The sequence below is a fragment of the Leptonychotes weddellii genome, chromosome 13, assembly GCF_054177405.1.
Source record: "Leptonychotes weddellii isolate Sample4059 chromosome 13, ASM5417740v2, whole genome shotgun sequence".
In the NCBI taxonomy this organism is placed as follows: domain Eukaryota; kingdom Metazoa; phylum Chordata; class Mammalia; order Carnivora; family Phocidae; genus Leptonychotes; species Leptonychotes weddellii.
In genome coordinates this window covers 80947080-80970472 of record NC_138381.1, presented here as the reverse complement: position 1 = coordinate 80970472, position 23393 = coordinate 80947080, and the positions used below count along the sequence as shown (strand labels likewise).

The following is a 23393-nucleotide window of genomic DNA, read 5'->3' as shown; positions in this document are numbered from 1 at the left end:
CCCTGCCCGCCCCCAACACATAACCCTCCATCAAGCGCCGAACTGCTCCACTTTCAATCTGTTTCTACACTGGTGGGTTTGGTTTTTATGCCTTTAATTCCACGCAAGTCACATTTACTTCAGGCCAAATTTGACTCTGAAAGCTGAGCCCGCCCTTACCTCGCTGTTCCCCTCTTTCTCGGGGCCAGTAGGCGTGTGGAACAATTCCAGGTAATTCAGAGCATATTTCTCAATGGGTGTAAGCTGTTTCAAAAATCATTGTTTGAACAGGGTTAACAGCAAGTTAACGAAAGTTAAGGTCCTCGTACGACCCCCGCCAACACTTGAATCAAGAAAGTGATCGTTCTTACTCAGCGACCAAGCAAAATTTCACAGAAGGAATAAATGTTTAAAACATCAAGGTGTATGGAAAAAAACGAAGCTGAAGCACAGAAGCGAAAGCTCCCACACCTGCTCCATAAAGTCCGCTAACTCCTCCAGCTGCGTCGGCTCTTCGCTCCACCTCGGGCTGTCAGAGCCGCACGACCCCAGCACGGCTTCCCCCTCGGGTTTCTGCGCGTCCTCCTCCAGGTACTCGATGCTCTTGAGGGCCTAAGAGATTACGTGTTCATATTACTTTCACATATTTTTAAATTACGGGGTTTTGAGAAGGAGCTGCCCTACGTAGCACCAGCGAGACCCGCGTCACTCGACGCGCAGCCCCCAGCGGTAACGCGCTCTCGTTCACGCCCCGCTTGGCCCGGACAAGGAAGCACCGGGGGGGGGGGGGGGGGAGGTGTGTGCAGAGAATGAGTGTGAGCGGCTCACGGCCACGTTGGACAGCAAGCCCGGGGGAAGAGCCACGTGCTGCCATCCCACGAAGCTCCCGACCCCGAGGACAGAGCGGGCCGGGGCACCTCGTTCAACCTCAAGCCAACACGCGTCGCAGCCACGGCTCTTGACGGACGAGAACGAGTGTCACGGTGCACGAGACACAGGCCGCTGTCCGCGGCATTAACAGGAGACAAACGACCCCACGCCACGGCTGCCAAAGCCGAGCCCGCAGATGATAGGCGTGCAAGACAGTCGGCACCACCGCGGACCAAGAAACACCAGTGGAAGGAAGGAGGCGCCTTCCCACAGCCCGGGGCTCAGGCCTGACAGGCGCGGGTGGGTGTGGAGCGCACACTCACGCATCGGGCACAACCCCACGGTCTCCGGTTACCAGGTGTCGATTATGAGCTGCACAACCTCTTTTCTTGGCGACCTGGCAAAATCGGCAATTTTAAAATGCAACCCGACCTCACACTACACACAGACTGCATGTCTAAGTACAAAGGTTCAACGCTGAAGCACCCGGAGGAAAAGAAGCGGGGACGTCCTGACGACCCGGGGCCAGGAGAACGTCTCTCAGCAACCATGGTAAAGACGGGCCACTGGGCGGCTTCAGAATCCAGAGCCCCTGCTCCCTGAAAGCATTCCAAAAGGCAGACTGCAGAACACAGGAAGCTATCCTACACGTATCCGTCCAGAACACAGAAAGAACGCCAACAAACCGCTGAGGAAAAGCAACAGCTCGGTTAACCAAACAAGGGGAAAAGACGTGAGCACACACTTCTGCTACAAACGTGCAGAGACACAAATTCATGGGCCGACAGCAAAGGCAAATCCAACCAGAGACACGGGGACGTCCGCCAACACACTGCTGGGAACGACACCCCACGTCTCAAGTCCTATGCAGCTGAGAGAGGATGGAGAGGCTTGGCCAGCTTGGAAAATGGCCTGGCAGCCCCGGTGGGTCACACACACGCTCCCTGATGACCCCAGGGCCCCACCCTAAGGTGCACTACCCAAAAGTTAGCAGAGATGCATCGGTGCGTCTGCCAAGAAACACACAGAAGATATTCACAGACACACGGCTCAAACACAGATGGTGGGCCAGAGGAGGAAATCACGATGACCCAAGGAGCGGAGGGTCAACCAGAAGCCAGACCCGCACGGGCAGCCCCATGCTGGTGGTCAGGAGGCAGAAGAGCAGCCCTGGGGGACGGGAGTGGTGAGGGGGCAGGCGGTTTCTGGGGGCTTTCCCTGGAGCGCCCTCTCTAGCTGATTCTCTGTGATGCGGGTGCTTCTCAGGAGGTTCTTGTGCTTCAACGAAACTTTCACCAGAAGCCATTTTCATGCACGAATCCTCTGAAGAGCATCACCCCTGCTGGAGACGTCCCAGGCGCCCCGGACGTCGGGACGCCATCCTGGTACCGCTGCTCTGTGCGTGGCGGCTCTGCCCACGCCCGCCACGGCCCTCTGCTCCAGCCCCCACAATCCAGACGGCACAGAGCCAGAGGGCCGTTTTTAAGAACGCGGCCAGGCCCCACCTCCCTTACCCCCCATCCCCTGCTGACCCCTGCCGCCCCTCCCGGGACATCGTGCGCTGTGTGCGGGGGCCTTCAGCACTGCTCGCCACCGCAGCAAGGACAGCCCGTGTTCTACTCGTCCACTGGCCTCCAGTCTCTCCTCTTACTAGAGCGTAGGCTTCACGGTCGGGGGGACGGGGCCACACTGCGTGTTTTAGTCAACACTAGGTCCCTCCTGCCCAGAACACGCCCGACACACGGCAGGACATTCAACAAACACACGTGGACAGCACCTGTGTGTTGAGCTGGTGGTACGCACGTGTCCCCAAGACAACCGCACACAGAACACCACGTTCCGCAAGCACACACCCTCCTGCCATCCTCTCTCTCCCAGGACACGTGCGAGACTTTCAGTGGAGAGATCATCATTTCTGGGAGACAACGGACTTTTTCTTTTTAACCTCGCGCACGTAACACCTATTTTTAAAAGAACAGGATTGATCTATCTGTCCCTCCGGATGCAGAGGGAGCCACAAGGTGTCTGTGTGTGGGGTCATCGTACACGGGAAACTCCAGGAGGAACCGCATCAAGTGGTCATCGCTAAGCAGAGAGGGAGGGTCTGGTGAGGGACACTTGCTTTCCATGATAAATTCTCGAAGGCTTTACCTCACGCATTTATTACTTCTCAACCAAATGAGAACTTTTAAATCAGCCAAGGCTGCGGCAAGTCTCCTCACCAAGGGCGCGGGGACGGGGACGGGGGTGGAGAGGCGCCACAGGGGACCTAGTGCAGCCTCCTACCACGGGCAAGGGCGCAGGAAGAAGCCCAGGACACTGGGGTCCCTACAAGGCCAAGAGCCCGGAAACCGACACCCAGGAAGGAGGGGGAAACCCCCGCCCTGAGGCCGGCCAAGGGGCAGACGGAGTCCTGGGGGGAGCTGTAGCCAGGCTACTCCACGAGGCAGGGCAGGAGGGCACGTGGCCCCAACAGCGGCTCTATGGTGCGTCTACACAGCAGCGCTACCCAAAAGCAGAACTGCACGAGCCACGTAATCCAGCACCTCTAGCTCACATGCTCAACGTGTAAGAGGCAGTATTTTATTTAACCAGATCGTTCACGTCCTCCTCTGCACTGTCCTCAGACGCGGGTGTGCACCTGCACTCGCACACAGGGCGCCTCTCAGACAGGAGCCGAGACAGCAGGCCGTGGGGCCGGGCCGGGCCGGGCAGACAGGACAGGCGAGGCGCTCCACGCCACCAGCCGCCCGCTACGGCTCAGGGGAGGCAGTGTAGCTCGGGAAGAGCCGGTAGGACAGGGATGGCCACAGAGCTGGGCAGCAGGTGCCTGAGGCCCTCAGACTCTCCACTCTGCTTACCTGCTTTTCCAGACGAAAATGCCCATAAGAGAAAGAAAGCGGGCAGGCAGGGTGTGCCAGGGCTGGGCAAGGGGGGCCTGCAGAGCGGGCAGGGTGCTCAGGGCCCACAGCAGGTGCGGCAAATCCTCTGTGACCTCCAGGGCAGGCGATCTGTCCTCACCTCAATGAAAGGTCTTGCAATTTTGGGTGCGATGATTTCTGTAGCAGAAGGCTCCTGAGAGAGGACCACGAATTCCTCTGCCTTCACTGGGAAGCCGGCGTCGTCGGTGGGAGAACATACCTCAAACAGCTCCTGGATGGTCCGCTGCACACAAAGCGCACATTAGTGTTCAGCTGAAAACGGGCCAGCACCTGACCCGAGCATCAGACTGCATCCCAGGGAAACCGCCGAGCAACTCCTCATCCGCACGCGCCAGCCCCCCCCCGCCCCCCGTCACCACGCAGCAACCAGGAGGACTGCAGGCCTCCGGCGGGTACCTGCGTCAGGAAGGCCATGGAGTAGTCATTGCCCTGAGCGGCCACTTCCCGGATCAAGTCTTTGGTTCCGTTTTTCAACAGCTTCTCCTCGATGGAGTTCCCGCTCACAAGCCTACAAAACACAGACATGCGCACGGTAACGAACGGGCACCTGGAAGCACGCCACCACGGGCAGTCGGGGTGCGGGGGGCCTGGCGGCACGGTTCCAGCGGCTGCTCGCTGCCCAGGTACGGCCGCACCCCAAGCATGGGCGTTCTCTGGCTCCCGCTGTGCCGTGTGAACAAGCTAGTGACGCCACGGGCCAGGCTCCCTGGAGGGAAATGCCGGGGACAAAGGGCACGCACCATCTCCGGTTCAGCAGACCCTGCCAACCTGATGTCAAAACAGTGCAACCACCCCACGGCCCCGGTCGGGGGTAGGCGCTCCCTCGGCCGGCACCACCAGCAGCCGCGCCCACTGCCGTCCCGTCTGGGCGCGTAACGAAGGCCATCACACACGCGGCTCCCTCCTCTCCGCCTCCGCGCCTGGGCGTCCCACCAAACGTGGGGGCAGCTGGACTGGCCCGTTCGGACGCTCGGGTGCCTCCCCCCTTTCTCAAAGAAGGGCTCATTTACCTTTCTTCTCAACTTCTAAGAGCTATCTAACCCTCTGTCTGTTGTGAGAATTGCTAATAATTGCCCCAAACTGTTATTTGTGCATTAGCTTTGTTTATGGAATTTTCTTGCAAAACCAAAACTTAAGCTCTCCTTTTACTGCAGTCAGGTATGTCTGCCTTTCCTTCCCTCCAAGCTTTTCTGTTTGGCTAAGGTAATGCCTTCAAGCCACAGGTACCATCTCAATACTACGCTGAGACCGCCGCTTTGTTTCTACACCTGCCCAACCCTGGGCCGGGGTTCGGGCCGTAAAGCGGGCACAGCACTCCGACCCCAGCTCTTCCTCACGGTCCACGGTGTCAGCAACAAGCATTAAACGACCCGCACCCTGCTGGCTCACGCTCGCGCTGTTCACTGCTCGCCCCCGACGACGAGCCTTCCCCCACGCCTCTCCGCTGCAACCTTGTCAGCATTTCTGTTGGCCGTTATCAGCTACCCTTCACTCCAAATACACTTTTTTTTTTTTTTAAAGGTTTTATTTATTTATTCATTAGAGACAGAGAGAGGCAGAGGGAGAAGCAGGCTCCCAAGGAGCAGGGAGCCCGATGCGGGGCTCGATCCCAGGACCCTGGGATCACGACCTGAGCTGAAGGCAGATGTTTAACCGACTGAGCCACCCAGGCGCCCCTGGATAAAGTGGTTTTTAAAGGGTATTTGGAGGGGCGCCTGGGTGGCTCAGTTGGTTAAGCATTTGCCTTTGGCTCAGGTCATGATCGCAGGGTCCTGGGATCAAGCCCCACGTCGGGCTCCCTGCTTCTCCCTCTGCTCCTCCTCCCACTCGTGCGTGTATGTGTGTGCACTCTGTCTCCCTCTCAAATAAATAAAATCTTTGAAAATAAATAAGAATAAAACCCACTTTATCCACTCACGGGTACACACGCACGCACGTACACAAACCCCCATGACGGCTTTCCTGAAAACTCTTCCGCATGTTAACATCGCTTCAGGGGGAGGACATTTAACGCACCAGGTCCTCCTGACCCAGAACACAGCTCAGTCTCCAACTCACATCTTTACCACGTTTTGCACAATTTGATTCTCGTTTCCTACACGTCCTGCACCTTCACTGCCAAGACTGTTCCTGAGTTGTGGATTATGGTTACTAAGAGTAAAATAGTTTTCCCATTTCCGGCGAGTAACCGCTAAAGGGTCAACGATTTCAGTAACTGCTGAAAGCATCACTCAGGAAAACGTTGCTCACACAACATACACGGTGCACAGACTGAAGTTTACCAGCACGGAGACAAACTCGCGATGTGCCGCTGGGAGAAGAGGGGATTAACGAGACTGTCGCGTGAGCCACTGAACAATTAGAAGGACACGTGGAAGACATACAGCAAACGTTACTAACTTCTGTCTCTGAGGAATACTTCTCCCCGAACCTCAGAGACACAGTAACACAGCTACTTAAATTCAGCCTCGATGGAAGGAGCAAGTGGTCACCTACACAGGCGGGGGCCTCGCCCACGGTGCCCGCCGCACGCACGCCAGCATGCACGGGGGGCAGGGCCGTCGGGTGCTGGCACGTATCGGAGACCCGCTGTTATCACACCACCATGCCAGATGCTTCAGCAAGCTCAGAAATAGCCGGGAGAGGCTCCTCCGCTTTCCCCAGTTATGTGCGGGGCCAGCGGTCCTCTGTGTCCAGAGGCAGCGCCCACGGGTCTGAGGTCTTTCAGTCGTTATTTTACTGACAGACAACTCACGCCAGATAGCAACTGAAACACTGAAATACAAGCCGCCCTTCTGAGGGTCAGGTGCCGCAGAAGTACGACAGACACGTGTCGAGTGCACAGCAAGCTGGGTCTGAGCAACGTAATTCGATCAGTTTCAAGCACACTAATTATAAACTGAGCAAATGCTGGGCCTAAAGAAAGAACAGAGAGAGCAGCAAGCAGTCTGCCTCAGAAAAAACAAATGATGCAGCAGAAACTTCTGGAACAAGCTGCAGCGTGCACTTGAGCTCCAGCAGCACCTCCTGTCCCCAGGCCTCCACGGACCCCGTGTCGCGCCCGCCACCCTCACCTGTAGATGTGGACGTCCTTGCGCCTCCCGATCCGCTCGCACCACTCCTGGGCCTTGGCGTCCATCACGGGGTTCAGGTCATTGTCGTAGAACACCACCGCGTCGGCCTCCACCAGGCTCACTCCTGTGGCACGGCTGTGTGTCGACAGAATCGCACAGAAAATCCTCCGGTCTCTGTTGAAACTCCTCATCAGCTCCTACGACGAAGCAAAGCTCTCGGGTTGGCCCCCCTGCTCAAAGCGGGCACAGCTGGGGCATATTCTGACGCCTACCAGCCAGGAGCACACGTCTGGCCGTCTCTCGCTTACTGATCACAGACGCCCCCCACTCTGCGCTCGCCAGGCCTCGCTGACGAGAGGAAAATGTCAGCTCCCACCTGACGTGGACTGTCAGCTCAACCCGTAGGCCCCAGGAGAACACAGAGTCTTCCTGGGGAGGGACGTGTGCTCGGTCCTGTACCCTCAGGCAATGCCGGGGCCTTCACAGCAAAAGGCCCGGGAGTAAGGCTGAGGGAGCAGGGAACAGGCCCGAGAGAGGCTCTCAGCCTCCTGGGAGCGCTGCTCTCTGTGGTGATCTCAGCACCAAACCCGACTGTCCCGGAGAGTCCGCGTGTGATCCGCTGCATCACTGCCGAGGAAACCCATCCGCCAACCCCACGCTGCACCTCCTTCCGGGCCCTCTCGGTGCGCGCGCGTGGGCTCACACGGGCCGGCAGCCTGCTTCCGGCGGGCCGTCTGCTTGTGCCGCCACATCCCGTCCTGAGCGCGCTCATGGGCGCCGTGCAGTCCAGCCCACGGCCGCTCAGGACGGCGCCGCCCAGCAGCACGGCGCCTGCACGACCCAGCGACCCACCGTGCGGCTGCAGGCGTGTGTGGCTCCAGGGGGGAGTGGTGGAGCCCCACCCCGTCCGCCTGGCTCCGAGAAGGCTGTGCGGCTTTGCACCGGCCGGGAGGGCGTGAGATCACCCATCTCGCAGTGCTGACCCAAGCGACACACCTTGGCCAACCTGACAAGTGACGGGGGGCACGCCATGTGCCCTGCATCTCTCGCAGCGTGCCTCGTGGGGGCTGCGCCCACGCTCTCACCCCCCTGGCCGCGCCTGCAGCGCCCCGACCGGCCCCCCATGGCCGCAGGTCGCCCCGTCACAGGACGCACGAGCTGCAGACCTGTTCATGCCCAAGGACGTGGAGCGGCCGCTCCCCTCGTTCGGAAGGGCCGAACACAGCCCAGCGCTCACACGGCTCTGAGAAGCCAGGGCAGAGAGAGCAGAGGCATGCGAACAACACCGCACCATCCACGGGACCAGGGCAAACCCCCTCTTCCTTACCTGCCGTTGCTCGCTATTGGCGTTTTCATCGATCCTGATGTAGGTGAGGTAATGGAAGTTCAAGAACATTTCTAAAATGTCCAGCATGAGAACCATCTGTGACAAGATCAGCACTCGACGCCCCTCAGACTTCAGCTTCTGAAGTAAGATGGCTAAAGCTTCGAGCTTTCCTACGGAGGGAACAACATCGGGTTTCTCAAAACCCAGGGCCAGGCAGGCCCACCTCAAGGCCAGCGCGGATGGGAACCCCGCCGTACCTGAGTCAAACTGCACCAATCTGAGCTCAGGAAACCGGAGGGAGCGCAGGGCGGTCATCCGCCGCAGCTGCTGCGCGTAGGGAGCCGTGTGCTCTCTCAGGCAGTGCCGCAGGATCCTCAGCCTGTGGCTGTAGAGGGACGGCGGCCTCGCCACCCACAAGGACGGGGGTGCAGCCACCACTGGAGGGATCACACACACCACCCTGAGAAGCAGAAAGCACCGTGTCACACGCGCTGCCCACGGCGTCTCCACCAGCAGCTCGTCTCGGGAACGACAGCTCAAGAAGGAAGCGGGCAGAACCTTCCAATGGCGGAGTGGTCAGAAAAGCCAGGGGCCTGATTACAGTCACCACCGGGGTGACATGGCTGCTGGCCCATACCACCCGTCACAGCAACCACGGGAGTGGGTCCCGCCAGTCCTGGCCAACGACCACCACCCAGACGGAAACAACCAGCGCAGGGCGCCCCGAGACTGCAGGAAAGGGCACAGAGATGGCGCATTCCCCACGCAACTCGTGTGTTCTGATGGGAATCGGGGGTGCAGGTGCTGTGTCTCCAGGATGGCCTGGGGGGAAAATACGCACCCCAGAGCTGGTACAGCCACGTGCCACCAGGAGGGAAGCCAGACTTAGCAGGAAGGGGCCCTGCTGAGAGCAGCACAATGACGACTCGGACGGGCCATTACAGCACGTGACACACGCCCTCCACACCTCTGGATGCCACCCACGCCAGGACAGCCTCGCTCTGGAGGTCAGCTCAAGCTGCGTTTCCCTGACTTGCTCCCCACCACATGCAAACAACAAGGCCATCTAGCCCCAAAACGTGGGTGGACAAAATCAAAGCACTAAATAAATGGAGAGCAAGTCCACGTTCACTGATCTGAAGAGTCTACACGGCCAACATGTCCGTTCTCCCTGACCTGACCTAAACATTTGGTGTAATCCTAATCCAAACCTCAGCCAGTTACTCTGTCGATTACCAACACGCTGAACCTAAGGCTAACATGGAAAAGCCACAGGCCGGAACGAGAACCCACACAGTACTGAACAAGAACAAAGCTGGAGGAGGGACACTGCCTGGCACCGAGTCTCGCTGCAAAGGCACAGGGACCATCGAGACAACGCGGTGCTGGTGAGGGAACAGGCCAGCAGACAGGACGGAGGCCCGGAGACAGGGACAGTCACCTCAGATCTCCCCACAGAGCAGAGACGATCTCTCAACAAACGGTGCTGGGACAAGTGGACACCCACACGCAAACACGCGAACGTGAAGGACTCAGCCAGACATCCCAGCTTCCTAACGGCGCTACAAGAAACCCCAAATAACCACCAACCAACATAAATTTGATCAAGCCTCTGAATCCAGCAATTTACAGACAACACAGGGGACAAAGCAGCATGTCAGATTATACCTTGAGCAACCAATTCAGCAAATCCAGATTCTGGGAAATTCTACAGGGAAAACCACCAGGTTTCCTCAACAAATAAACTGCAAGAGGAAAAAAAAGGCAAGCTAGAAGCACAACCTACAGATTAGGAGCTACACGACATGTACCAGCAACTGCTACGTATTCACTTTATGTGATTTTGACGTGAACCACAGAAACGTTCCAGAGACGACCAAAACTGTGCGTGCGGAACAGACGCTTAACGGTATTAAAAACTGTTCTTTTTTTAGGTGTGATAATGGTACGCTGACTGTGTTCCTTTCAGAGCACAACGAAATCTGATACAGGAACTCGTGTTTGTCCGGAACTTGCTGCAAACAGTCTGTGCTTCGGGGCAGTCAACAGGTGAAACAAGACTGTAAGTGCTCAAGGTGCTCTGGGTACCCTGGGGCTCACTGCATCATTCTGCCTGTGTACATTTGAAGATTTTCTGAAATACGAGATTCTTTAAATGGGGGAAAAATGAATCTAGACATAGACCTAGTCCCTTCACAAACATCAGCTCAGACTGGACCGTAGATCTAAAGTGAAATGCAGACAAGGGAGCCCTGGAAGAGGACGCAGGGCGAGCCCGGGTGACCAGGGCCCGGAGAGAGGGACAGTCAAAGATGAGTTTCCAGGCCCAACCCCGATGGCACGGCCCATGGGAGGACAGAGAGCTGGACTTCACCAAACCTAAACACTTCGCCGTGTGAAAGCCAATGACACGAGAAGACGAGCCACAGATGAGGAGAAAGTGTGAAAGACACCTCTGACAAAGGACTGCCATCCAAACCACACAAAGAACTCTTAAAACACAATGAGAAAACCCATTTAAAAAATGGGCCAAAGACCCCTAGCGGACACCTCTCCAAAGAAGAGACGCACGTGGCAAAAAGCTACGGAAACAGGCTCCGCGTGGTACGTCCTCAGGGAAATGCAGATTACAACAGCCACGGGACACCACTGCACACGCGTCAGAACGGCCAGAACCCACAGCACGGACCGCAGAGACGTGACGAGGACGAGGGGCCACAGGGGCTCTCGCTCACTGCTGCTGGGAATGCAGAGGGGCACAGCAGCTCGGCTGGTCTGCTTGACCTTGTCTTACAAAGCGAAACACACTTGCACCAGATGATCTGACAATCACGCTTCTGGTTTTTATTCAAATGAACTGAAATTTACGTTCGCACAAACACCTACACGTGGACGTTTACAGCAGCTTCATCCGTGACTGCCGAAACTTGGAAGGAACCAAGATGTTCTCCAGTACGTGATGGACAGACTGGCCCATCCAGACAGGGGAGCATTACTGGGAGCTAAAAAGAAATGGCTGTCACGCCACAGAGAGCTGTGCAGGAACCTTCACCGCCCTCACTAAGAGAAGGAAGCCCATCCGAAGAGTCCGCAGCCTATACGGCTCTGGAAAAGGCACCGCTACGGGGATGTGAAGAGGTGGCTGGTTACCAGGGTTCCGTGGGGAGGGGTGACCTGGCGGAGCACAGGGCTTTAGGGCAGCAGGCGGGCTCTGCGCGCTAAGGCGGTGGATGCGAGCCGGGCCACAGGAGCACTGCCGGTCCCCACGGCAGACACTCGGCCACGTGCACGGAGCAGAGGAGGGACGAACACCCATCCTCAGGCTGGACCTGACCTGCGCCCAAAGCAGGGAACAGAGCACAAACAGCGCCGACACTCCAGGTGGGGCAAAGAGGAAGCCAAGATGCACGCTGGGCAGGGGGCGGGGCTGGCCCAGTGGCATCTCCGTTTTTGTTTTCTCTCCTAAAGCTAGTTTCTGAGTTTAGCTCTTAAATACACGTTTCTCATCGTGCAATGTGAAGTTTCCCATGTGGTTTTTACATAAAACGTTACTTTAAAAGAACAACATGGAGAAACTCATCAACCACAGAGTGGTCTGTTCCACGCACCCAGAATGCACCCAGGCCAGCCAACGTTCACCCAAGTGCTGTCCCGGGGACCGGCCCAGTGCCCAGGGGAAAAGAAAGCCACCTGAGGACACACAGCCTTCCCGGAGGGTGGAGAGACCTGCCGGTGCCAAAGCTGAAGACCCAGAAAATGATTCAAGGCAGACGTCTGAGACTAGCTCGCGGAGAGGCTGAAGGGAACAGACTCCACGACAGGATGACAAGCGGTGCTTGGAAGCCCGCGGGAGCCCGCGGAGGGGAGCGAAGCACAGGGACCCACACAGGCTGCCTACCTGTCGATGACATCCTGCAGGCAGGCTTGCCGTTGGGCCAGCGTCAAGATCAGGTCCTTCTGACCATTTGAGGGAGACGTGTAAGCGCTCGCTGGCCCGGCCCCCCTCCGCTGACTGCTGTCAGAAGCCCCGGGCCAAGCTGTCTGTTCTCGGCCGACCACGGAACAAATCCGCAGCAAATCTCTGCCGTAGACGGGGGCTCGTGAGCAGCGCCGCTCGTTGACAAAGTAGATCTGGTCCAGTCGCTCTTTCAGAAGTCTGCTCTTCTCCTCCTTCGTGGGAAACAGTGTTAAAAATGGTCACTGAGGCCCAAGGCCTGGTCTCGCCAAGCCCCGTGGTGTCCCTCGCACATGGCGACCGAGACACCCGCGTCCCCTTCTACGGCAGACCGCCACAGGAAGGAGGCGTCTGTGTGCCTCGGTGTGCGTCTCTGACTGAAGAGCGTTTCTCCAGACACGGTGAGATTTCTAACGTCCGGGAGACAGATACGAGAACATAAAACGTGGAAGAGGATTTCTGCAATCATGAAACCCGATCTCCTTTGCTGTGAAATGTGTTTTTAAAGTCAAATTCTGGGATTCAGAGGGATGATGTGCTTTCAAAAGTGTGTACGTCGACACCACCATTAAATACCACAACCGTCCCCCCAACAAGCAGCTTCTGAAAAACAACTTCCTAGGGCGAAGGAGGGGCCCGGGCCCCACACGGTGCCAGTGTGGGTGGGGGCCATACCTGGGTTGGCCCTCCGACAGGGGAGGCTGGTTTGGGGGCCATTCCAGGTTCTCCAGCCGCCAGGGGATTGACCGCCACTCGCCCAGGCACACCAACTGCAAAGAGGGAGGAAACGGAACGCAAAGCTACGTGGCTCTGCAGACCCGTCCTCGGGCAGCTCGCTCTCACAACGCACTGACTCGAGCCCTAGTCATTCAGGACTGCCCGCAAAGCACTCCGCTCCCTGGCCGTCGTCCGAGCCACAGGCCTGTCTCTCTCCACTGGTGGGTGCCCTGTGCGCTCAGAGGAGGCATGCACACCTGAGGCCCGAGGTCCTCCTCCATGCCAACGCACAGCGCTGCAGCCACGTGGCCACGCACACATGCCCCCCCATGCCCTGGACTCCACCCGCCTGTACCCCCCTCCAGCAGGGTCAGCGCTGCCCTCGTCCTCCAAAGCAGGAGGGGCCATCGCCGCGCCCCAGCGGCCAGCCGCGTGTCCTGACAGACTGCACGGGAGGCACTGAGGACTGAAGGGGCCTGGGGTGAGACAGCCCCTTCAAGGACGGTGGCGGGGGGGGGGGGGGGGTGGCTACTGCCTTGGGGGATGGGCGCCAGCAGCGGGCTCTGGTGGGTGGGAGGAGGCCTGGAGAACAGAACCAGCCACGGGGGAATCACGTGCCACAGCTGGGACACAGAAATGCTGCCCTCCAGACCCCACGGCACGGCCCCACCCAGTGTCACCACAGACAAGACAGAGACCGGGGCTGAGCAGGGACAAGGGCTTCAGGTCGGGAGGGGTCCCCCTGCTGCTTCCACCCACGAACCCCACCCGCCTGCCCGCCCAACCTCCTCAGCAGACCACACGAGGCTGGGCATGTCTGGGAGGGCCGGACCCTGGTGGGAAGGAGGCCACGGACGGGCCAAACGGAGAAGGGCCCAAATCCTGCTCCAGTACCTGTCCCAGGGGGAATTCTAGCACGCTCACTAAATGTCCCTGTGACCTTAGCAAACCAAATTCCTCATGATTCCAAGCTTCTCATCAGAACAAAAGGAAAAAAATCTAGGCAAGTGGAGACTAGTCGTATCCCAGATACCTCTCCGAGGGAAAGGAGAAAGAAAACAGAGCAGGCTGACAGCGGCCCGTCTGCAGAGAGCAGAGACCGTCAGAGCGGGACTTGCAGCTTCTGAGACTCCATGGGCACAGATCATCAACAGCTCCCCGTTACCTCAGAAGCAAAGTCACACAGAAAGAAGCTTCAACGCCTCAGTGTTCCCGCTCAGGACACTCTACCTGGCGCCGTCACAGGGGCCGGGCCTGGGCCGCCGGCCGGGGGCTTGCTTCCCAGGGCGTTGAGGGCGCCCGCCTGAGACATGGTCTGCATCACCACGGGGCCCGGCGGTCGCAGGTAGGACTGCCCCGGGGCGGATACGATCTGAAGGACGCTGCCTGCAATCACACGAGCACCAAGAGGCGTCACTCACGGGCTGCGTGCGCCTCCTCCTACCTGCGACACGCATGTCCACACGTACGGGAACAAATGAAGCAACAAACCAGAAATCCAAATTCAAATTTACTCCAACAAGGCAGCGCAGAGTTCAGTTACTTGAAAAACATGAGAGTATTTCATTGACAGTGAGTGAAAAACTAAGGAACACAGTCACTTCTACTTAAAGTCAAGAAAACGCTCATCTACTCTTTGCCATTCCTGACTTCGGGCAATGTGGGGGGCACCCAGGACGGGTCTGTCAGGCCTGCCTGAGGCCCCAAGCCAGTGCCAGGGTGAGAGTCCCAGCTCTGGGTCACACGTGGGTGCCCGCTGACCCGTAAAGCCCGATGAAGAAACAACTAAAAACACCCTCTGGCCTCAAAGCTGCAGCTCTCCTCGCACTTAGTTTAAGGAGCCTGCCACATTCCGCCTTTTGTGTGATGAAGTCTGACATCGTTCACTCTGGAGGAACGTCCCCATGCTGGGTTCCGCGCAAAGCAGAGCCTGCCGGAGGTGCAGACAGATGGCCTTGCCCCCGTGGCCAGAAAACTGAAGGAACAGGGAATTAGGCCAAATTACAAGCTGTCTCTGCTACAGGCTTCCTGGGGCCTCCACTCTGCTGTGTGTGACCTTGCAGCGCCCGTACGGAGCGTCCCAGCGTGGGCTCACAAGCGCAGCACACAGCCCGTCCCAGGGAGGCTGCTGTGGGTGCCAAGGGTGGCCTAGGCCCGCAGCCAGCGGGGACTCAAGCTCTAAGCCGCTGCCACCCCGTCACTTAGGGCTAATGCCAGCGTGCCCCTCGCACCGCTCATCTTCTGACAAAGCAGTTAAAAGCAGTTACCACAGGAATACGTCGTGCGCAGACAAAGCCCTGTGAGGCTTTGATCTAGGAGTCAACGCTGTAAAACCCGTACATGAAAGAACACAACAGCTTCTACATAATTTGCTAGTGCTGTGGTGTTCTTAGGACAATTTATTTCACACTAAAATTAAAAAATAACAAATATCTCTATTTTGATTTTAAAAATACGAAATATTTGGGGCACCTGGCTGGCTTAACCACTGGAGCTGTGACTCCTGATCTCGGGGTCGTGAGTTCAAGCCCCACACCGGGCAGAGAACTTACTTAAAAAGAGTGTAAAAGTAAAAAAATATAAAAATGAGCAACATCCCCAAAGAGCCTATTTTATCAAAAAACAGTGTCAGCTACGCAGCACGCATCCACCACAGGCAAGCGGGTGCTTTTGCTTGCTGCCCGGCTGGCCCCCTCAACACCCCACAAGGGAAGGCATGCAGGCCATCTCCAGGTGAGGCACCTGAGCTCCCAGGGGCTGCCCGGTGCGCCCGAGGGGCAGCGGCAGGGGAGAGGCTGGGCCGACGGCAGGGCATGGGGTGCTGTCCCCTACCTTGCAGCTGCAGGGGCTGGCCGGCGGTGAGCTGCCGAAGCTGGCTGTGCGACAAGGTGAACTTGTTCCCCTGGAACTGCAGCGTCACCGGGGTCTCTGGCTGGGCGACCCGGCTCTGCGGCCCCGCCAGGGAAGCCAGCTGGGCTATTTTGACCACCTCCCCACCTGCGGAAATGCAGAGGAAGACGGGATTAAAACCTCTGGGAGAAGTCTGCAGCTGTTCTACTGACGACCATTTGTCGTCCAGAATGACCGTCTGTGGTAAACGGAAGCGTCATGGAAACGTTTCTTAGGTATTGCTTCCTAACGCTTTCAGAAAATAATTATTTTAATAAAAAGAGAAAATTAATACTGGATCTTAACAGTTAATTTACTTAATCAAAACTGGTAGAGATTTTCGATATCAGATCTTAATTAACCAAACTACCAACATTTTACTTTTCTCTCCAACCAATGAAAAATCAGCAAACGTCAAATACAGCAGAAATCTATTTGTAATACGCTTTGGAACTCTAATATCAACCTTTCTTTTTTAAGTTTTTTTTAAGATTTTATTTATTTGAGAGAGCGAGAATGAGAGAAAGAGAGAGCACATGAGAGGGGGGAGGGTCAGAGGGAGAAGCAGACCCCCCGCCGAGCAGGGAGCCCGATGCGGGACTCGATCCCGGGACTCCAGGATCATGACCTGAACCGAAGGCGGACGCTTAATCGACTGAGCCACCCAGGCGCCCTTCTAATATCAACCTCTTTAGAAAACTTTCAAAATGTGAAAAAGTACGTGTCCAACTCAGTGCACAGAGGTACGCAAGATCATACCTTGTGAGTGTGAGAACGGGTCACTAGCATAAACACATCACACAAACGTAGCTGTAAGACGTAAAGGTTCCCACTAACTCGGACTAGACTGCAGGATTCGATCCAGAACGTTGACTGAAGAAATGCCAGACTCGACATTGCTTTAACACATCGTTTGTGAAAACGTAACTCGGATGGAGTCCTGTGCACTTGACTCAGAAAGGTACTAACTACCTGCAGGCTCTGAGTGAACGCCAGGAGTACAGGGTTCTGCCCCCCAGTGGCTGATAATGGAACCTAAACGCTCCCCCCAAAGAAACCCATGCCAGAATGATTAGTGACACCACACAGAGAACAGTCAGCAGAAGACCAGGAAAAAATCCAGAGGTCCTGCCCCCAGAAGCTGTGAACGGGAGGGACGACAGGAGGAGGCGCAGAGAAGTGTGTGTGGACAGGACACCCCGGCCCTGCTCCATCCACACAGAGCGAAGGGCAGCGGGGGGCTCTGCCCGAGCTCAGCTCCCATGGCACGGCCCCCGCGACACCTGTCCCTGGCACACAGAAATGTCACCCATGCAGGGGTTCCCTCCCCCAGGCAGCCAGCAGGACTGTAACTCTTCACTCCCTGGCAGTGGAAGCAGCAAGGCCTCGTCACAAGAGACTAGCCCGAACTCGGGGTCTCCTCGTGACATCCGCCCCCCCAGCTTCCCAGAGAGACCTCCACACGCTGGTCACGGCCACCAACGAAGTGCTCGAGGGCACGTGTGAGAAACAGCGGTGCCTACGGCCGTCTGCGTAAGGGCACTTCCTACAGCACAATCAGCAGGGGCACATGAAAGATGTGGAAATATGCTAACGACACTGGTCACGGTAAAAAGGCCTAACGCAACGTAGTAATATTGTGACGTTTCCATCACCAAGCTATTAGGAGACGTCTCAGCTGAGCAGGAATTCACTCCAGGCTTAAATGTGATCATAAGCGGAAGAGTCAAAACAAGTCGTGCTTTTTAACAACCGGCACCGGTTCCCTCGCTGGCGAGGGCGTTACGTGCTCTCGCCTGAGTACCACCTGCTCCCCGGGCTGAGTCCCGGGGCCGACGGAACGAGCCTCTGGCTGATGCTAAGGAGAAGTGAGGCGGTCAGCACACCAGCAGAGCATGCGCGGGAGGAAAGCAGAGCTGATGTCCAGGGATCAGGAGAAAGGACAGAGGAGGACAGGGCCCTGGACGCTGACCCTGCAGAGGGCGTCCCTCTGCACACCTAGGGCCGAAACGACAGCGTGGCGAAAGGCAGAGCCCAGGCGTGGGTTTAGGGAGACAAAGGGAGTGGACAGCAAGGCTCTTCACACACGCTGATCGGAACACAACTTCCCGTGGCAGAGACGTGGCAGAACCGGGAGGGGCGAGGCCACTTACTGGGCAGGCGCGCCTGAGCCTGCGAGGTGAGCACCAGCCCCTGAGGCAGCGCGCTCTGCCCCGCCGGGTGCGAGGGGGCCTGGGGCGGGGGCGGGGGCGGGGCCCGCGGTTTCGCAGGATGGGCTGGGCTAGGTGCTGCGCTGGAGGTCGAGGCGGGCGGCTGTCTCGGAGCGGGAGCGCCGGTGGAGGCCTGGGAGGTCTGAAACGGGGCTGCCGCCACTGCAATCGATAAGGTTTGTTTGTGCAAAGCCGTTAGAGGTTCTTCACGAAATGCAGTTATTTTAAACCCGAATTTCAAAGAAACAAAACAAACATTTCATTAAAGTCTCTCAGATGAGAAGCCCTCTCTTAGGAAAAGGGGTAGGGGAGTGGTTTATGGGGTGAAGCGGAACTTTCTATCTGCTGTGCGGTGTTCTCCGAGTTCATCGGCAGGCCACGAGGTCCGCTTCTGCAGGGCACGCAGTGCGGGCAGCCAGCCGGTCCGACGGGGCCGCGCCCCACCCGCGTGCCCAGAACAGCGCTGCCGTGCACGCGGGGCGGACGCGGAGGACCCAGTGGCGGAGGCTGGAACACCGTCCCGTTACCTTCTGCCCGTCAACCCTACCCGTCTTCAGTGACAGTCGGGCTACGTGCAAGTGGGGCCCCAAACTCGAGAGCAGCCTTCCTGAGCTGCCGTGCACAGTCGGACACGCGCGTCCCTGCGTAACAGGGCCTTCGCCGAGGCCCGCCTTCAGCAGCACGCCAACAGCGACTCGACCAAGACCGCAGCGTCTTGTTCGGGGAAAAACTCCAGTTTCAAGAAACCAGAAGGCCTGAAACTCCTGGGCGAGCCACGTGAGGTGTGTTCAGCAGAGCCTGGAGCAGGCAGCCCGTCCCGAGGGGCGGGGAAGTGCCAGGCTCCGTCCACAAACACCCTCGGTAACCCCGAGGGCACGCCGGCACGTGAGGCCTACCTTTTGCATCTGGATTTGCAGAGAACGTGGCAATCGGTGGCCGTCCTCGCACGTGGCCCTGCGGAGTGGCGGCGGCTGTGGCAGAGGCTGCTGTCCGGGCCGGGTGTGTGCTGGGGAAAGCCACGGTGCGACCCTCGGGCTTCTGTCCGTACTGCACGGGCTGAAACAACCTGGCAAGAAGGCGTGTGCACCACTGAGACACGGGGGGCTCGGGCTGCCAGAGGCGGTGAGGGTCCTGACTCCCGGTGCAGCTCAGAGAGGGGCTGGGGCTCCAAACGGGCACCGAGAAGCTCAGCACGGGTCCAGGGGAGGTGCACCCCACGTGACCACGCTCGGGACACAAAGTGGCAACGTCTACCCCGAGGCTGGGGGACACGGCGCTCCCGTGGAGTGCAAGGGGAGTGGGCGGGAAGCCACGTCCAACAACGAAGTGACAAGACAGGTCACGGTGGCTGGAAGCGGAACCGGCGCCTTGAAGGCGACGGGCTAACACCGCAAACAGGGACCCACGCCTGTGGCCGCCGTTTCGGGTGTTACCACACACGCTCTTTGGAACCCTTTTACCTGGAAAACCGTAATGGCGGGAACTGTCTATTTTCAAATCCCCCGTGCAGGGCACCAGCCAGAGACAGCCAGGAGAAAGCCGACGACCTGGAGCCGGGCCAGCCCGAGAGAACCGCAGCCCCACCGGCCCACGTGTGGACCTAACGGGGCGCCGCAGGCCCCCGCGAGCACCAGGCTGACGGCGGTGGGGAGGGCCCAGGCAGAACAGGCAATGGCAATGGGCACCAATCTGCACAGCTGGCCCCTTCTCTCTAAACCCCTATTTGCTTTTTCTCTCTCATTTTCAACCTGACTGTGAGATGTTGTGTATTTCCAACTTGCTGGATTTAACCCATCTTACTAAGTCATTTATTTCCACTTAATCAGTTAATGCGTTCTGCCCCTCCCAGCCAGGTGGCACCTATAAACTCCGGCGTCCTTCAGAAGTCCCCATGCTGCTGTCGGGGTGGAGCCCTCTGCCCACCACCCACAGTGCACCCTCGCCCCGAGACAGCGGTCACCAGAGCATGCGCCGGGCAGAGCAGCTGGACCTCCTGCCCACACAGACCCCTCCCACACCTCCCGCATCCCGGGGCTGCTTCAGCAGCACCGCCAGGCTGTCCTTAGGAGGGCGAGGGGCTGCACCGTCCCACCCAGGGTGCAGACTGTCCACACAGGCCCCATGCAATGAGCTGCCCCACAGACACCAGGGACACCAGCAGAGACTCCAGAAGGAGGCAACCCAGTGAGAGGACGGCCGTTTCTTCCCCCCGGCCACAGCCGGGTCCTCGTGTGAGCTCCCGCCACACATCCCAGGTCTCCGTGAGGGGCTGTGGGGCTGGGTCCTTCCAGGGAGGGGAACATCGCCGACCCCACGGCTGATTCAGGGCCAGCGAGGACCCAGCTGGGGACTCTGGTGAGCAGGAGGCAACGCTCCAGGCCACGCACCTGCTGGGCTTCAGTCTCAGGGCCGCCGGCCTGCCCGACGGGGCTGGCGCCGTGAACAGTTCGTCCATGAGTTTCCGTGTCACCTTCTTCTTACACAGCAATTCTGCTTCGTGGCGAGTCATTTTATTCTCTAAGCCGATAAGATCAAATATAGAGAGATCTGTTTCCTAAGGAGAAAAACAGCAAAGTTTTGCTCTGGGAGACCAGAGGAAAATGGGAACCCAAGCACATCCCTGATAGGACGGCCAGGCCCGCACAGCCTTGCCCCCCGGGACGCGTCCTGACGCCATTCCGGGGCTTGGGCAGGCTGCTGGACCGCAGCATGTCTCAGTGTCCCCATCGTTAGGAGCACCCCCACGTGGCAGTGTGAATGGAGAAGGCAATGCTTGGAAAGAGACTGGACTCGGAAGAGAGGGAGGGGGGTCCGGACGGCGTGAGAGCCAGGCCACGTCAACAAGGGGCACCTTGGGGCAGAGACCCACGCGTAACGGGGAAGCAGAGGTGGGCACGCGTCATGTCACTCGGTCCAGAGCCGTGGGGACGCGCATTCCAACGGGCAGGACACCCTGAGCATGCGCCGGGAAGAGCAGCCGGACCTCCTGCCCACACAGACCCCTCCCACACCTCCCACATCCCGGGGCTGCTTCCGCAGCACCGCCAGGCTGTCCTTAGGAGGGCGAGGGGCCGGACACACTGCCTGAATCCCCAACTGGGGCATACGCCCCACGTGCCCAGCACCCCCACGTGCTTCTCTAACGAGAAAGCACAGTCGCACTCCCGCCGCGACGTTGAGCATCAAAGTGGACGACGGCAGGTGCTGAAGAGCCCTCCCATGTCCTTGTACACGTGTGGGGGTGTGAAAACCGCCCGACCGATCTTCAAAAGCTTAAACACGGAGTAGGCACACGACCCTGCAATTCCACACCTGACAAGTGCGTGAGAAACATGGAACCTACATCCCCACAGAGCTAGTCCGTCAACGTCCGCAGCAACACTACTCACAACAGCCAAAATGTGGAAGCAACCCAAGTTTGTTAACTGATGACCAGATCAACACGATCCTTCCACACCGGGGAACACGAGCCAGCCTTAGAAAGGAGGGAGATTGGGACACACGCCACCACCCGGATGAACTCTGAAAGCACTACGCTCTGTGAAGTAAGTCAGACACGAGGACCACGTGGTGAGGGATTCCATCCGTACGCAAAGTCCAGAACAGGTGGACTCACGAGGCAGGTCAGGTACAGGGCTGCCTGGGGCGGGGCGGGGGGAACGGGAGGGATGGCTCATGTCTGTGGGTTCTCTCTTGGCAATGACGAATATTCCGGAATCAGCGGTGATGAATGCAGGCAGTTCCCGCTGTCTTACTCGCTGCTGTCCCAGTGGCTGGAAAACTACCAGACACCGAGCACGCCTCAAGGCTTGCTGAACAAATGAGAATAAACACCACAACATAACACACACTCAGTTCTCGGAAGCCAGGCACACATAAGGTTCTTCCCATGGATTCGACACACGCCACGGCCATGGAAGTGCATGATTATCCCTGTCCTGAGGGCACTCAGCCGAAGCCCCCCAACCAGTGCGCAGGATGGGGGGCACGAGGACTCTAGGCCCAGAGCACACAGCAGGGCCCCGCAAATGCGCACAACTCAGGAAGAGAACCTCACCGAAGACACGAGAGCGGCCCATGACGGCGCTCGCTGAGACACCCACGTGTCCTCAACAGGCCTCACCGTGGCGGGGACCAAGCTCGCCTCCAAACACCCCGCACGCCACGCCGTTCCCCACGCTCCGACAGCACGCGCGATACTAGGAACCCCTCCCCTGCTATTTCCGAGCCAGGGCCTGTCCCCCTCGGGCCAACTGCAGATGCAGACCCCGTGTCAGCCGAAGGCCGCCCAGCACCAGGCGATTCCAAAACGCAGGATGAGCGCGCGGAAAGCAACCTCCCGGAAGCACGGCAGCTGCAACGCGTGGGGAACCGACGTCGGGCGGACACGTACCTTCCAGGAGTCTCCGTCGAGCGCCTTGAGGATGAGGGAGGCAGAGCGGTATTGCAGCGGCCCCGCCGTGTAGGACGACTCCGGGAGCCGGGGTTCCACCAGCCCAGGGTGGTTACAGATCCTCTGCAGCCGCAGCAGGATGCTCAGCACGTCCACAAAGTGCCCGCTCTTCAGCGCCTCCTGCGTTCTGCTCTCGGGAAGAAACACCAGCATTGCCATCGGCGTGTGTACCGTGTGTGCTGCTGAGTCCAGAACACACAACTGCCTCGCTCTCCCCGGTTCTGCTTAGTAACGAGTTCCCTCACAACACTCAGGTCCCAACTGCTCTCCACGTGGCTCTGACTCTCCGAGTGACTCACTGTCCCCCCGAAACAGGCTGGGGGGCCAGGGAGCCAGGAGTGGGGGTCAGATGGGCACGCAGCTCTCCCTCCGAGCTTCCCCTCCCAGCGGAGGACGACACTCGGCGTGGACAGCAGTGACGGATTTCCACCCCACGGTGCTGAGTGCCGTGGAGCGGGGGAGGGCACCAGGGCGAGAGCACCTGACCCAGGGGAAGGAAAGGGCCCTCAGGTGGGACGCCAGCCCCGGCCCTGTAGCCATGAAGAAGGCAGACACATAGGCTAACCGCGTGCGGACCAGGACCACGCAGGAAACACAGTCTAAGCAGAGACCTCCAGGGTCTCCGGGTGAGGAGGAGGGCACAGTGTCCCCAGCAGGTTAGGGAAAGGAGCCATGCAGCACAGGATGGGAGGCAGGCTGATCCACAGAGACCCGGGGGCAGAGGCAGTGGGATGGAGGGACAGGCGGTGGCAGAGAGAACGGCCAGCCTTCCGAGGGAGCAGCAGGGTGACGGGCTACTGTGCTCGAGGACAGGACAGCCTAGAGAGGAGCAAGGGCTCTGGGGACGCCCTGGTGAGAGCAGGTCTGCAACGCTCCAGGGACAGCCCCGGCAGCCATGGGAGAGTGTGGGCCCCTCGGGAGCACGGCGGCAGGCAGGCTGAGCCAGAAGCCAGCAGAAGCCCACACAGGCAGTTCTC

The 23393-nt window shown here is 58.6% G+C and overlaps 1 protein-coding gene and 1 non-coding gene across 14 annotated transcripts in view; both read right to left on the bottom strand.

Moving 5' to 3' along the window:
* The window catches only part of EP400 (E1A binding protein p400), a 96573-nt gene that overhangs the window by 27677 nt on the left and 45503 nt on the right, over positions 1-23393 (bottom strand). For 12 of the 13 annotated variants that reach the window (XM_081802441.1, XM_081802447.1, XM_081802453.1 and 9 more), the window contains 15 exons: positions 22357-22543; positions 20351-20517; positions 18860-19029; positions 17907-18125; positions 15697-15861; positions 14095-14250; positions 12823-12917; positions 12091-12362; positions 8450-8652; positions 8193-8362; positions 6866-7062; positions 4188-4299; positions 3871-4014; positions 451-591; positions 160-243 (listed from right to left, as the gene is read on the bottom strand). In XM_081802441.1, coding sequence (XP_081658567.1) covers positions 160-243; positions 451-591; positions 3871-4014; positions 4188-4299; positions 6866-7062; positions 8193-8362; positions 8450-8652; positions 12091-12362; positions 12823-12917; positions 14095-14250; positions 15697-15861; positions 17907-18125; positions 18860-19029; positions 20351-20517; positions 22357-22543 — 2482 coding nt within the window. The remainder of the gene's footprint in view (positions 1-159; positions 244-450; positions 592-3870; positions 4015-4187; positions 4300-6865; positions 7063-8192; positions 8363-8449; positions 8653-12090; positions 12363-12822; positions 12918-14094; positions 14251-15696; positions 15862-17906; positions 18126-18859; positions 19030-20350; positions 20518-22356; positions 22544-23393) is intronic. The other variant, XM_081802452.1, reaches the window with a different exon arrangement.
* LOC115936869 (small nucleolar RNA SNORA49) lies at positions 7251-7380 on the bottom strand. Its single transcript, XR_004072256.1, has one exon. It is a non-coding gene; the product is annotated as a small nucleolar RNA SNORA49 (small nucleolar RNA).